The 14,531-nt window shown below is 39.3% G+C and overlaps 1 protein-coding gene across 3 annotated transcripts in view; it reads left to right on the top strand.

The window, feature by feature from the left end:
* Positions 1-14,531, top strand: part of LOC148108326 (KRAB domain-containing protein 5-like) — a 52,506-nt gene that overhangs the window by 36,509 nt on the left and 1,466 nt on the right. For 2 of the 3 annotated variants that reach the window (XM_087871144.1, XM_087871145.1), the window contains exon 5: positions 5,066-13,059. The exons of the other annotated variant lie outside the window; for it this stretch is intronic. In XM_087871144.1, the coding sequence (XP_087727270.1) occupies positions 5,066-7,491 (2,426 nt within the window). In that variant the 3' untranslated portion in view covers positions 7,492-13,059. Of the gene's footprint in view, positions 1-5,065; positions 13,060-14,531 lie in introns of those variants that run through there. 3 annotated transcript variants of the gene reach the window in all.

Below are 14,531 nucleotides of genomic sequence, written 5' to 3'. Positions count from 1 at the left end.
TGGTGGAGGATTCGTAGTCCTCTGGGTTCCCTCGTGGTGGGACACTGTGCTGGCCCACTGTGTGGTCATAGTGAAACTGCTCCTCTTAACTTTCTCGTGCTGTTCTGGTTGATCACTGTGGTGGTACAGGCTTTGCTTCAGCCTCACCCATGAGTCCTGAGGATTGCCCGGTGATGTCTTATGTGAGTAGTTGCTGGTTGAGTTTATTATGAGAAGTAACGGAAGTGGGATCTACCTCTGTGACCGTCTTGATGATGTCAGCCCTCTGTGATGAACATTTTAATGTCTCCCGGGGGGAAAAATCAATGTTTTGCTATATACAAGTATGTATATGTATATACGTTTGTGTATGTGTATAAATATGCACACACACAGATTGTGTTACCCAGGAAATAGAATAGAGTATACATGTAGATACTGAAAAATAACACTACTGAGAAGAATGAAAAAAATCCTTTGGTATTAAAGATTATTCATTATACAATTTATTTTTGCCATGCTACACATTTGATTGGTTATCACTACATGGTTTGTTTTTTGTTTTTGTTTTTCCAATTTCATCGTCATGTTTTAGTTACAGCTCTAGGAAAATTCAGTGGAATATATTCAAGCAAAGTTGAGTGTTACCAGGAACATTTGATTTATTTAGGTTTAATATTCTAATGGAGATATTGGGGTTTGGAAGTACATTTTTTTATATTTTTCCTCACACCCTGTCTATTTTTTTTGGTTTTTCATGTGTTTTCCTGTATGCATTTTAAGAAAATAATTCAACATTTCATTCTTTTTTTGTGACTCCTGTATACTTAGTACCATATGCTTTCGCTGTATATTACCATATGGTACGAAAATCTAGTCACAGTGTGAAGTTACTTCCTAACTTTAATTTCAACTTGTCCATATATGTACATTATGATGCTTACCTTTAAACATGCATCTATTTTTAATGATTTTTTTTAAGGAAAGTCACACATGCAGATCATAGGTTAACAGCTCAGTGGGATTTCGCAGACAGCGCACATATCTATAATCTCTTGAGATTAAGAAACAGAATATTGTTTGTCCTCACAATTCCCCTTAGCTCCTCAGTAACTTTCCACAAAGCTCAGTGCTCCTTTAACACGTAAGGCAATGGATTCCTGTCCTGGTTTTTGTACTTTATGTAAATGTAACCAGGCACTGGGGACTGGAATTGTTTTGTAATTGGCATTTATCTGCATTACGGCGCGCTGCTATGCACCATTCGTTAGAGCTGGATGGATCCAGTTCCATTGTGTGAATATCAAATGACTGCAGCATTGTACTCTTCATAGGCAAGTGGATGGTTCTAAGGCTATGACTGTGATGACTAGTACTGGCATGCAAAATCTACAGTTTGTCTTCTAGCAAAACATGTACGAATATCTGCTGCCTATGTATGTGGGAGTGAATTGTCGGTAAATATGTATTCAGCTTTAACAGATATTACCAAACCCCACCCCACAATCTTTGTATCATTTTTCACACCCACTAGCGCTATATGGGAGTTCTGGCTTATCCACATACTTTCCAAAACTTGGTAGTTTATGTCATTTTCATGTTTTCGCCTAACGACTGAGACACCCAGGCACCCCTATGCTTAGTGTTTTTTACCATTTTTAGAAATTTTCTTATATGAAGACCACAGAAATAGAATCTTTGTTTTTCTTTTTCTTTTTTTTTTTTTTTTAAAGATTTTATTTATTTATTTGACAGAGATAGAGACAGCCAGCGAGAGAGGGAACAAAAGCAGGGGGAGTGGGAGAGGAAGAAGCAGGCCCATAGCAGAGGAGCCTGATGTGGGGCTCAATCCCACAATGCCGGGATCATGCCCTGAGCTGAAGGCAGACGCTTAACCGCTGTGCCACCCAGGCGCCCCAGAATCTTTGTTTTTCTACTAACATCATTAATTGTCTTAGTTTTGCTCAGAAATGTATTAAACAACGTCTTCTGTGGTTTGTGTAGTGACTGAGGTTTTCTATTGTTTAAGATTTTATTTTTAAGTAATCTCTGTAGTCAACATGGGGTTTAACCTTAAAACTTTGAGCTCAGGAGTCGCATGGACTACCGACTGAGCCATCCAGCTGCTCTGTGAATGGTGATTCCCGTATTCCCACAGCGGAATGCCTTCTCAGTGCTTGGCGGTACCAATAATGTAATTGTCATAGAGTGTAGCTGGAATCTTGGCAAACTGATAGCTGTCTTTACCATTTTCTCTCTTTACTTCCCTGGGCTTAGGTTAAGTTCTAGAGATTTTACTGCCACACATGAGTATGGTCAACCCATTGGTCATTGTCTTTAAAGTTTAGAGTCCCACCAAGAGTGACAGCTTTTGGGTGATGAGATTTCTGTCATGATTTTGGGTGTCGACTTCTTTGGTATCTTTACAGAGTGGCCAGGGGTGTGTCCATTGTAGTGCAGTGGGGGTCTTGGGTGTCTTCTAGACCATTGAGATTAGCCATCTGTACCCTGCTTGGAAGGAGATCAAGGCAAAGCTTCCAAGTCCACGGGTTTCTCATTTTCCTCTGTATGTCACTGCCGAATGAGCAGCAGAACATCCTGAAGGAAAACCTATTATGGAGATAGTATTATGGATCTCAGAGGAAAATTATACATTTGGTGTATCGAGCATTGTTGTTATTCCTTGAAATCACGTTGTGAGCTCCTGAGCTACACCCGCGGTTCCTTGATCTCCATCCAGTAGAGGCACAAGCAGTAGATCATGTCTATTCATACGATCAACATTTCCTACAGGTCTTCACCTCAGTTCAGAGCCACCCAAAGTACTTTTGTCATTGTGACACTTCGGTTTCATTTGACTCAACTTCCTGCATCTTTTTTTTTTTTTTAAAGATTTTATTTATTTATTCGACAGAGAGAGACAGCCAGCGAGAGAGGGAACACAAGCAGGGGGAGTGGGAGAGGAAGAAGCAGGCTCATAGCGGAAGAGCCTGATGTGGGACTCGATCCCAGAATGCCGGGATCACGCCCTGAGCTGAAGGCAGACGATTAACCGCTGTGCCACCCAGACGCCCCATCAACTTCCTGCATCTTTTATGTCTACATGGCTGTTGTTAATATTCCCCGTTGACGCTTCCTGAACACCTCTGCCCTAATTCCTATGTGTTTCCCAATCCTCAGCCCTTTTACTGTAATGTGCCGTGATTCCCCTACATGCAGGGCTTACTGTTCCTGGGAAGAAATGTAAAATCCTCTCATCTTTTCAGATGCATGTAAGTTGTATGCTTTTGCTCCGTTCTTTCTTCACCCCTCTCCCTTAGAAAGCTCACAACAGAAATTGAAGGGAAATTCTCATGGGTATTCGGATTTTTTTTACCTGTTCAAATATAAGAGCTATGGGGACCTTCACAAGAGAATGTTACAGCTCACATGATTCTTCTTTGTTGCATCCTGGGGATCATAGTCTTTAACAGTGTTTCATGATGTAAATCGAATAGATTTTCTCCCAGATCCTGGGTCAGATTAAGGAGTATTTGACAAGGTGCTGTATTTGACATGGGAAAATGAGGCAGGAGCCAACCAGGGTCAACCTGAGTGATGGATACTGTTGGGAGACGATTCTCTATGAGTTTATGTTTCTCCATGTTTTATTTTTATTTTTATTTTATTTAATTATTTGAGAGAGACCACAAGAAGGGTGAGAGGCAGAGGGAGATGGACAGGCGATTCCATGCTGAGAGGGGAGACCTATACAGGGCTCGATCCCATGATCCTAAGATCATGACATGAGCTGAAATCAAGAGTCAGACGCTTAACCATCTGAGCCACCCAGCTGCTCCAGATGGTGTCATTTTTGACACTCATTCTGTTAACGTGCAGGCTCAAATTGACAGTATCCCATATGTTGAAACAGCCTTGAATTCCCGGAAGAATTCTTACTTGTTTATGTTGTCAAGTGGTATAAATTGTGCTTTTGATTCAGTTGGCTGTACTTTATTGTCGACTTTGCCGGAATCTTCCTCACAGGTGGTAGCTTGCAGCCTTTCCTTGTAGCAGCGGTACTTTGGCTTCCATAACCTGGTAGTGCTGGTGTCACAGAGAGTGTTCTCAGCAGCTCCCTTCTCTTTACCCCTTGGACATGTGTGAGGAGATTTGAAGTAGTTTCTCATGGTATATTTGTATGAATTATCCAGTGAACTCCTCTGACAACGACTTTGCTGAGCGTTTTTTAAAATTATTTTTTCAGTCTATTAAGTAGTTGTAGATTAGTGGAGGTTTTTAAAAATATTTCTTCAGGATGGAGTCCTGGTTGGTTATATGTCTTTGCTATTTTTTGGTATCTGTTTCTTGGCATCTAATTATGTATCATTACCTCATAATTATTTTTATTTCTGTGATATCAGTGATACTGTGCTTTCACGGCTTCCGATTTTAGTTGGTCTTCTCTTTCATTCTAACTTGATTTACTTACAGGTCTATCATGTTTCATTTTTGTTTTTTTTCTGAAAACCAAATCCATCTATTGTTGATATTTCCCTATTTTTGCTAAATTTTATTTTGTTCATTTCTGTTTTATCTTTAAATTTCCTTTCTTCCCCTGGCCAGGATGGCTTGGTCAGTTAAGCCTTTGACTTCGGCTCAGCTCATGATCTCAGGGTCCTGGGACTGAATCCTGGGTCAGCTCCCTGCTCAGATGAGATTGTGCTTGCCCCTCTCCTTTGGGCCTCCTCTCGCTCATGCTCTCCCATTGTCTCTTTCTTTCGCTCTCTGAAGTAAGTCTTTTAAAAAATTCCTTCCTTCCTCTGATTTTGGGCACATAATGGTACTTTTCCTGATTATTTGAGGAAGAGGAGAGGGATTTGTATTACACCATGACAGTACTACAGAGTTATCTATTAAGCTATGTAGTCAGTATGTTGTGTGCAAGTTGTGTGTCCATGGAGGAATGAGGTCCTGATGATTCCTTCTCAGTTATCTTGCTGACGCTCTCTGATTGATTTTATGGTTGTATGTTAGACGTCATCAGTATTTTCGTCTGAAAATAGTAAGTGGAATGACTTGACTTTTCTGTTATTCAATCTTTCAGCGGTATCTTCACATGGCAGCCTGAGCTTCCTGCCAGAGCCGTGCAAAGAAGCTTCATTTCAAAATGTGTCAGTGGGTCGATATAAACATAGCGTCCTTGACAAGTTACACTTAATGATAGACTGGGATCATGATCGTAAAGGATATGTCCAAATTGAGACTGCCGCCCATAATAAGAATCTCACTGCCCATAATGGTGAAAGATATAAAATATTTTGTAAAACCTTCCTTTTTAAGTCCACTCTTTCTGCAAAGCAGGGTGTTTCTGTAAGCAAAAACTCCAATCAACTATTCAAGCGTACATATTTATGGATAGAGAATGTGGAAAATCTGGAACGTTACCTAGTCCATGCTGAAAATAATGATTTGAACAGTGTTGAAAATAGGATTGGATTGACCTTTCAGTCAAATATTTCCACACTTCAGAGATTTAAAAATGAAGAAACAACTGCTAAGCGGGGTCCCCTTGACAAGTGTCTCACCGAGGACTCAACCCAACAAAATTATCAGAGCATTTTTAGTGGAGACAGAATTGCTCAAGGCAGTGAATGTGAGAAAAAATTAGATCAAGGCTCAAATGTTAATAAACATCTGAGGGCTCATTTTCAAGAGAACCATTTTGAACGTATTAAGTGTGGGGACATCTTTTATCAAAGATCCAACCTTATATATAACACTATGTATGTAAGAGAGAATCCTTATAATGGTAATGAATGTGAAAGAGATTTTAACCCATCCTTCAGTGTGGGCGATCATCAGAGAATTCATGTGGGAAAAAACCCATTCGGATTTAATGAGCCTGGGAAGATGTCTAGTGGGTCATCAAGAGTACCTATACAGAAGACAATCTGTAGTGGAGAGGAACCTTACAAAAGTAAAGCATGTGGTGAGGCCTTTAAGCAGTGCTCAACCCTTACTCAGCATCACAGAATTCATACTGGAGAGAAACCTTACAAATGTAAAGAATGTGGGAAGGCCTTTAGTAAGCATTCAGGCCTTATTCGACATCATAGAATTCATACTGGAGAGAAACCTTACAAATGTAAAGAATGTGGCAAGGCCTTTATCCAGCAATCACAACTTAATCAACATCACAAAATTCATACTGGAGAGAAACCTTACAAATGTAATGAATGTGGCAAGGCCTTTATCCAGCACTCAAACCTTATTCAACATCACAGAATTCATACTGGAGAGAAACCTTATAAATGTCAAGAATGTGGCAAGGCCTTTAGCTTTCAATCAAGCTTTACTCAACATCACAAAATTCATACTGGAGAGAAACATTACCAATGTAAAGAATGTGGCAAGGCCTTTAAGCAGCAACCAAACCTTATTCAACATCACAGAATTCATACTAGAGAGAAACCTCACAAATGTAAGGAATGTGGCAAGGCCTTTAACTACCATGTACATCTTAGTCAACATCACAGAATCCATACTGGAGAGAAACCTTATAAATGTAAAGAATGTGGCAAGGCCTTTATCCATCATTCAAGCTTTACTCAACATCACAAAATTCATAGTGGAGAGAAACCTTACAAATGTAAAGATTGTGGTAAAGCCTTTAGCCAGCAGTCACACCTTAATACACATCACAAAATTCATACTGGAGAAAAACCGTACAAATGTAATGAATGTGGCAAGGCCTTTAGCTTTCAGTCAAGCTTCACTCAACATCACAGAATTCATACTGGTGAGAAACCTTACATATGTAAAGAGTGTGGCAAGGCCTTTGTCCAGCGCTCACACCTTACTCGACATCACAGAATCCATACTGGAGAGAAACCTTATAAATGTAAAGAATGTGGCAAGCTCTTCGTCCTCCATTCAGACCTTACTCAGCATCACAGAATTCATACTGGAGAGACACCTTACCATTGTAAGGAATGTGGCAGAGCCTTTAAGCAGCAATCAAATCTTATTCAACACCACAGAATTCATACTGGAGAGAAATCTTACAAGTGTAAAGAATGTGGCAAAGCCTTTAACCACCATGTACAACTAAGGCAACATCACAGAATCCATACCGGAGAGAAACCTTATAAATGTGCAGAATGTGGCAAGGCCTTTATCGATCAATCAGGCCTTACTCAACATCACAGAATTCATACTGGAGAGAAACCTTACAAATGTAAAGAATGTGGCAAGGCTTTTAACTGGCGCTCAGCCCTTATTCCACATTACAGAATTCATACTGGAGAGAAACCTTACAAATGTAAAGAATGTGGCAAGGCCTTTGTCCAGCAATCAAGCTTTACTCAACATAATAGAATTCATACTGGAGAGAAACCTTACAAATGTAAAGAATGTGGCAAGGCTTTTATCCAGCAGTCCCACCTAATTGTACATTACAGAATTCATACTAGAGCAAGTGTTAGAAATTTTAAGACTGTGAGAGAATTTGTAAGGATTGCTGAACCCTAACTCCACATCCGAACTCATATTGGTGTGGAACTATACATGTGTAAAGAAGGTGGCAAGGCCTTTAAGCAACGCTAAACCCTCGTTCCTTATCAGAATGTATAGCGGAGGTGATTTTACAAGTGTAAAAATTTGGCAAGTCCCTTCATAGTGCTCAAGCCTCTTCCAGCATTACAGAATTCGTACTGAAGAGGAACCTTCTAAGTGTAAAGAATGCGGTAAAGCTTTTGGACTGCTCAAGCCTTACTCAGCATCACTGAGTTCATACTGAGGAAAGATACTACAAATGGAAAGAATGTGGTAAACCTCTAGCTGGAAATCATAACTTGCTCAAACTCATCATTATCATTCAAGAGCCAAAGTAACATGTCAAGAAAGCGGCCAAGCCTTTAAGTGCAATTCAGTCCTTACTGAGTATCCAAAAATGCAGTCTTGGTTTGTACTGTACAGACCTAATGAATGAAGAAAGACTTTTTCTTCATCAGAGAGTTCAGAGAAGAAAAGTAACTTGAAAGATAAAAGTATGTAGAAGTGTATTTAATTGAACATCAAATGTCAATAAATGTCACAGAATTTACAGTACAAAGCAGTTTATCAGTCACTCTCTTCAGAGATAACATCAAGAGGAATAGTACAAAGTTAGTCAGTTAGATAATGTGTGTGCTATTCTGCTTCAAAAGATGGAAGGGATGGATTTTTGCATGGGTGTAATTTCAGTGTGCGTGCATTTCCATTGACCCTATATGAGATTTGTGACTTTGAATATCAGTGTGTTTCTACTCTCACAACTCTTCAGAAAATTCATTTATTCCTGGTGGGTGTGTGAAACTATGTAGGTATTGTTGTTGTGTCAAAGATAAGAGATGCCCTTTTTCCTTAGGTGGGATCCATGCATATCTAATTTTCCATGGAAGATGAAGGACAGTAGAACATAAAAACAGTATATGAAAAAAATCTAAATGGATATCCTGTTTGTGGTTCTAACATTGATAGAGGTCATCATGAAGTGGGTTTTCAGAACATCATTCTTCATTTATTAAAACCAAAAAAACATCCGAATATTACAAATTAAATGTTTTACTAATTGGTCTTTAAGGGAAGAGAGATAGCAGTGTAGTAAAGTACTGATGTATCTTCATCATAGTAATCGTTAGAGAGTATGAACTGATGTGGTTGAAATGAAGACATTCTTATCGATTTCAGAGAATAGCTAACTCTTCCCTAAAATGAGAGGAAATTGGACATCAACATTTTTAAAGAATTACTGGAGTCCTGAAAGTGTTTTAATATGCAAAATTAAGCTGGTTAAGAAGTTAAAATAGACTGCTATAAGATATCTTCTTTAAGCCTCATGGTAATGACAAAATGAAAAAAATGTAGTAGATAAAAGATAGGGAGAAAATTATCTAAATATACTCTTACAGAAAATCATCAGTTCACAAAGATAACAAATGAATAAGAAAGGGACAAATCATTCTGAACAGCCAGAAAACAGAAGAATGACAACAGTAACTCCATACTTGTATTGATGCTTGAAATATAAAGGGACTAAAGTCTCCAATCCAAGCATACAGATTGCCTGAATGGAAAGAAATCTAAGACCCAACCGTATACAGTCTTCAAGAGACTCACTTCAACTTTAAGAACACACTGAGACTTAAAGTACACGTGGAAAAAGATGTTTTACGCAAAGGGAATCGAAAAGAAAGCAGGACAGCTATGCTTCCGTCGTCAAAATAAATAAATTGTAAGCCAGAGAGTGCAGTAAAACAGGGCAAAGGTCATTATAAAATAAAGGGCTCACTTTGTGCAGTGTTTTTAATTACGTGGTGTTCGGCAGGATGTCAAAAAGGGTTTTCCCCCATTTTGGTTTTGGAAGTATACGATTAGTAGGATGGTGTAGCTCAGTAGTACTTAACCACTTTCAAAACCAACATGATTTTGCAGAAATGGTTTTGTACCTCAAAACAAGTAGTTATTTTCAAAAACCTTTTTCTGTGTTTTGAGGGTTGGGGGGGGAAAAACCCTGGGCAGCAATTTGAGAGAGACCTGTTGCTTTCAGGTTTTGCTACGTGTAGAAAAATACAGGTGCAGTGAAAATCTTGGCAATTTACTTTAACAAGTAGCCTATAGTTTATCAAAACTAACTTGTGCAGGTAATAAATCTTTTCCACAGTATCAGTTGTCTAACATCTTGCTATTATACAATGCCTATTTTTTTCACATGTTACTTAATTTACATTGTTATCTGCTATTTAAAGTCCCTAAATAAATGACTTGTACTTTCAGGGAGGTTACCATAATGCCCTTCGGGAAGATTTCTGATATTGTTTCTGGACAGTATTTCTTTATATACGGCTGCAAATGATAGGCTTTGTCTGGGTCACCTTGGCCATAGTTATGATAGTGGATTTAGTTCAACCTGGGTTTTTTCTGAAATGTACATCTTCCCATAAGAACCCCTTACATTCTAGTTGGTTCACGGTTTTTAATGTAACTTACAGGTGACTACCAGTTGTATACAGTATATATGCATTTAGTAAATATAAAACATTCAGTCCTTTAAAGGTGGAGAAAGGTAGCTGACGCGTGTGCTTAGGATTTGTTTACGTTACATTAAAGCTGTAGTTTTGTATATTCGTGTAGAGTCTGTAGTGACAAGACATCTCTCTCTCTTGCTTTCCGCTCCGTGAGCAAAAACCAGTTTTTTTGTGTGCATTGGATTGTTGTGTTGATTTGTTTACAATTTGGATACAAAGAAGTCACTTACTTTTAAAAACTAATTTTGTTTGATAGATCTATAGTAATCTTTTACATTTTTCAAATAAATATAACTTGCTTTTCCTTAAAAAATGAAAAGTAATAAAGGGGTCAGTTCAACAAGCGGATACAACTTATAATTATTTTGGCACCCAACATGAAAGCACATAACACATAAACCAACTATTAACAGACAAGAACAGGGGAAGAGACAGCAGTTCATTAGAGAGGGACTTCAGTCCTGTGCCTTCAATAGTGGCTAGGTTATCCAGACAAAATCAATAAGGGGAGGTGAGACGACAATGATAGGAAGCAGACAGACTTCACACACAGGCATCCAACAGTATCAGAAAACACGTTCTCACATGCACCTGGAGCATTCTCCAGTATAGAGTATATGTTGGGCCACAAACAAGTCTTAATAAATCTATAATTGAAATCCTACCAAGCACCTTTTCCATCCACTATGGCATGTAACTAGAAGTCAGTTACAGGTACAAACCTAGAAGATTCACAAATATGAGAAAAATAAACATGAAACATGCATAATAGCCAAAATTGAAAATTCCTTGTCCATTGTCAGATGAGTAGATCATGTGTATATATACAGTGTTCACTGGATATAATTAACAATACATTGGAAAGTTGCTAAGAGAAGAGCTCTTAAAAATTCTTAACACGTGCGGCGCCTGGGTGGCACAGCGGTTGGGCATCTGCCTTCGGCTCACGGCGTGACCCCGGCGTTCCGCGATCGAGTCCCACATCGGGCTCCTCTGCTATGAGCCTGCTTCTTCCTCTCCCACTCCCCCTGCTTGTGTTCCCTCTCTCACTGGCTGTCACTATGTCTTCAAATAAATAAATAAAATCTTTAAAAAAAAAAAATTCTTAACACGTGAAAAATTGTAACTCTATGAGATAGTAACTATGTTTTTCAATATGTACATATATCAACTCATAATGCACCTTAAAATAATATGCTATATGTTAATTGTATCTCAGTGAGACTGAGAAAAAGGGACATAAGCAGATCAGTGGTTTCCTAGGCACAGGTGTAAGAGGACGGGGATGGTGAAGTCAGAGAAGGAAGTCTCTGTAAGAGGTGATTTATTGTAAATTGACTATGGCTTGCTTGAACCTATGTGTGAATCAGGTAAGACCCTAATATTTGCACATTTTGAAAAAAGATTATATTTCTTTAATTGACAGAATAGGCAGGGGGAGGGGCTGGGAGAGGGAGAAGCAGACTCCCCACTGAGCAGTGAGCCAGGGGAAGGCCTCAATCCCATGACTCTGGAATCACGACCTGAGCCAAAGGCAGACACTTAACCAATTGAACCACCCAGGCTCCCCATCCGGTCCATTTGTGCATTTTAAATGGGTGAATTATACACCCCATGGAAATCCTATGCAAATAAAGCTGTTACAAAGAACCCCAAATAAGAAATGCCTGCAGGAGAAGACTTAGTATTATAACATATCAAGACTACATAAATTCAGCTATTGAACACACCCACAGTTGTAAGATTTCAAAGGAAATTTAGGATTGAACTTTCTTGTGTGTGTGGAATTTTACGAGAATACAAAAACAATTTTGAAAAGCACTTAGGAAAGCAGTTTTGTCAAATTACACGTATATAATTAATAGCGTGAGTTACGTTCAGTTCTTTGATGTTGGGTGAAGAAAATGTAGAGTTGCGAAAATGTGTATCGGTTTCTCCAAGGAGTCAACAGAACAGATTTCTATGTAATTCCTTTTGTATTTTTAATATCTGAGTTTCTATAGATCTGTTTATGTATCTCTACATATATATAGAGAGGGAAGGATTTCGTTGATGAATTGGCTAACCCAGTTGTGGCAGACGGCAAGTCTGATGTCTGCAAGGACGTCCAGCAGGCCAGAGAGCCAGGGAGGAGCTGATGTTGAAGCTGGAGAACAAGACAGTCTGGAGACAGACATAAAAGCCCCTTTAGAATAGACAGCTAATTCCTATGTTCTCCAGAATGGACTGTCTACTAAGTGGTATGGGCTTATTTGCATAGAACATACAAACTAATAGCAATAGAAAAAAAGGGCAAATAATTTCTAAAAAGTTAAACATCTTACAATATTTTGACTAAATGTAGGAGAATATACGGTATTTTCAAGCACGCACTAGTGTGTACCTTCCACAAAAGACAGAATCATGGTAGGATGTATACATTGAACACTATAATCAAGAGCATATCTATTTTTCTTAGATAGTGTAAGTAAAAAATTAGTGTTAGCCAAGGAGGAAATATTTTAATTATTAAATAGGACTGAGAGACAATACCTCTGCCGTTGTACCTTACTCTTCTATGTACAGAAGTTAATTGACAGAATAACCTGAATGTTCAATAATGAAAATTGCTCAAATATCACAGCCGGTAAGTAGAATACAAATAAATACAGAGCCATCACTTCTAGCCTCATGATAGACAAAATGAGTGGTAATAAAGAGTGTTGGTGAAGCCAGGAGGAAAAACATACACTCTGTCTAAAGAAGGATATAAGGGCAACCTTGGGCAAGAGCTCCTGTACAGTACCTATAAAAATTTTGATTTCCTTCACCTTTGAAGCAGTAATTTACAGCTCGCACTCTACTACTCACAGAAATAAATAGGGGCACCTGGGGGCTCAGTCAGTTAAGCATCTGCCCTTAGCTCAGGTCATGCTCCCAACCCTGGGATCATGCCCCTCTTCTGACTCCCCGCTCAGCAGGGAGTCTGCTTCTCCCTCTGCCTTTCTGCTATTCCTGCTTGTGCTCTCTCTCAAATAAAAAAAAAATTTTTTTAAAGAAATAGATACAAATCTGTCTGAAACATAAATCACAACATTCTTCATATGGGAAACTTAAAAATGACTTCTATGTCATCAATAAAATACATGCATATTTTAAGGTATGTCCTCATTCCATTCTTACTAAGACATCTCTATACTAGATCACGTAAATGTTGAGAAAAGCTGCATCACCTTACAGAACACGATATGCGCTAAAACAGCACGCATACTTTTAACTCAGTATCTGTACGTGTATTTATACAAGACTTAAAATCATACAGGTGGGAACATCTGAGTATGTTTCTGTAGAGAGGGATGCATATTGCTTACATAATTGTAAGGTTCATAACTTACCTCTCCTTCAGAAGTATTTGAAATATTTGCCCAAAAAGAAACGTTGCATTGGTAACAACTGTTGGAAACTGTCCGTCTGATCACAAAGCCAAAGTTCTAGGTTATCAGTGAAATCATTTCTGTGTGACTGAGGGGTTACCGCGGTTCTCACTTTTTGCATTTTGTAATAGGCATTAATTTCCTAATTATTGAACAGGTGTTAAAACTTACACAATCCTTTGATATTTCAAATAAACAAATCCACATCTGACCCATGTCTCCTTCCCAAAGCAACCACAATTGCCAAGGGATGCGTTAGAGCTGTAACGAGACAACTTACATTCTGTACACACCCCCCACATCTACACACTCAAACATTCAAATACACAATCCCATACACGCACACACAGTCCGTTGCAAACTCACAGTTCAGTCCCCCATTGACAGACACCCATGCAGACACACAACACACACACACACACACACATACTCCTCCAGCAACACACACAGAATGAAACACACTTCTGGGGACATAAGCTCACAGAGTCACACTGGGGTTCATAAAATCACATTTAGTCCCGTGAGGAAGTGCATCTCCGTAACGTGTTTGCATGTGGGAAAAACGGGATCAAGTATGGTACTCTGGATGCCTGGAAACAAACACTCCTTCCACTCTTTGTATTCCTTCAACACAGCAACACTCCACAGGGACCCTGTTCACAGCGTGTGTCATGGAGAGAATAAGGAGCACTGCCACTTGAGGTCGAGGTGTGTGGCCAGAAGACAAGGAGTCATCCAGTGGGGACAGAGTGAAGGCACAGGGGTAAATGGAGTGCACAGAGTCTGGGGAGTTGGGGGAACAGAGCCACAGGGGAAGAGAGGACAGGACCTGTGTTAGTTTCCTAGGGCTGCTGTAACACATTAGCACAACCGGGGGGCTAAACAAGCCCCCAAATTCTGGCTCTCAGTTCTGCAAGTTCTTAGGTGTCTGACATCACGCTGTTGCCAGAGCCACACTTTATCTCTGCAATGGAGTCTTTCCTCTTTCTGACTTCTGGGGACTGTCAGCTCTCCTTGATCTTCCTTGGCTGGTGGATGGATCTCTGTCTCAGCCTTCATCACTGCACACTGTTGTGTGTGTGTCTAATTT

Source organism: Ursus americanus, chromosome 21 (assembly GCF_024610735.1).
Source record: "Ursus americanus isolate L20-20 chromosome 21, mUrsAme1.1.p, whole genome shotgun sequence".
In the NCBI taxonomy this organism is placed as follows: Eukaryota; Metazoa; Chordata; class Mammalia; order Carnivora; family Ursidae; genus Ursus; species Ursus americanus.
Note: the sequence above shows the minus strand (reverse complement) of the source record. Positions and strands in the feature narration are given on the sequence as shown.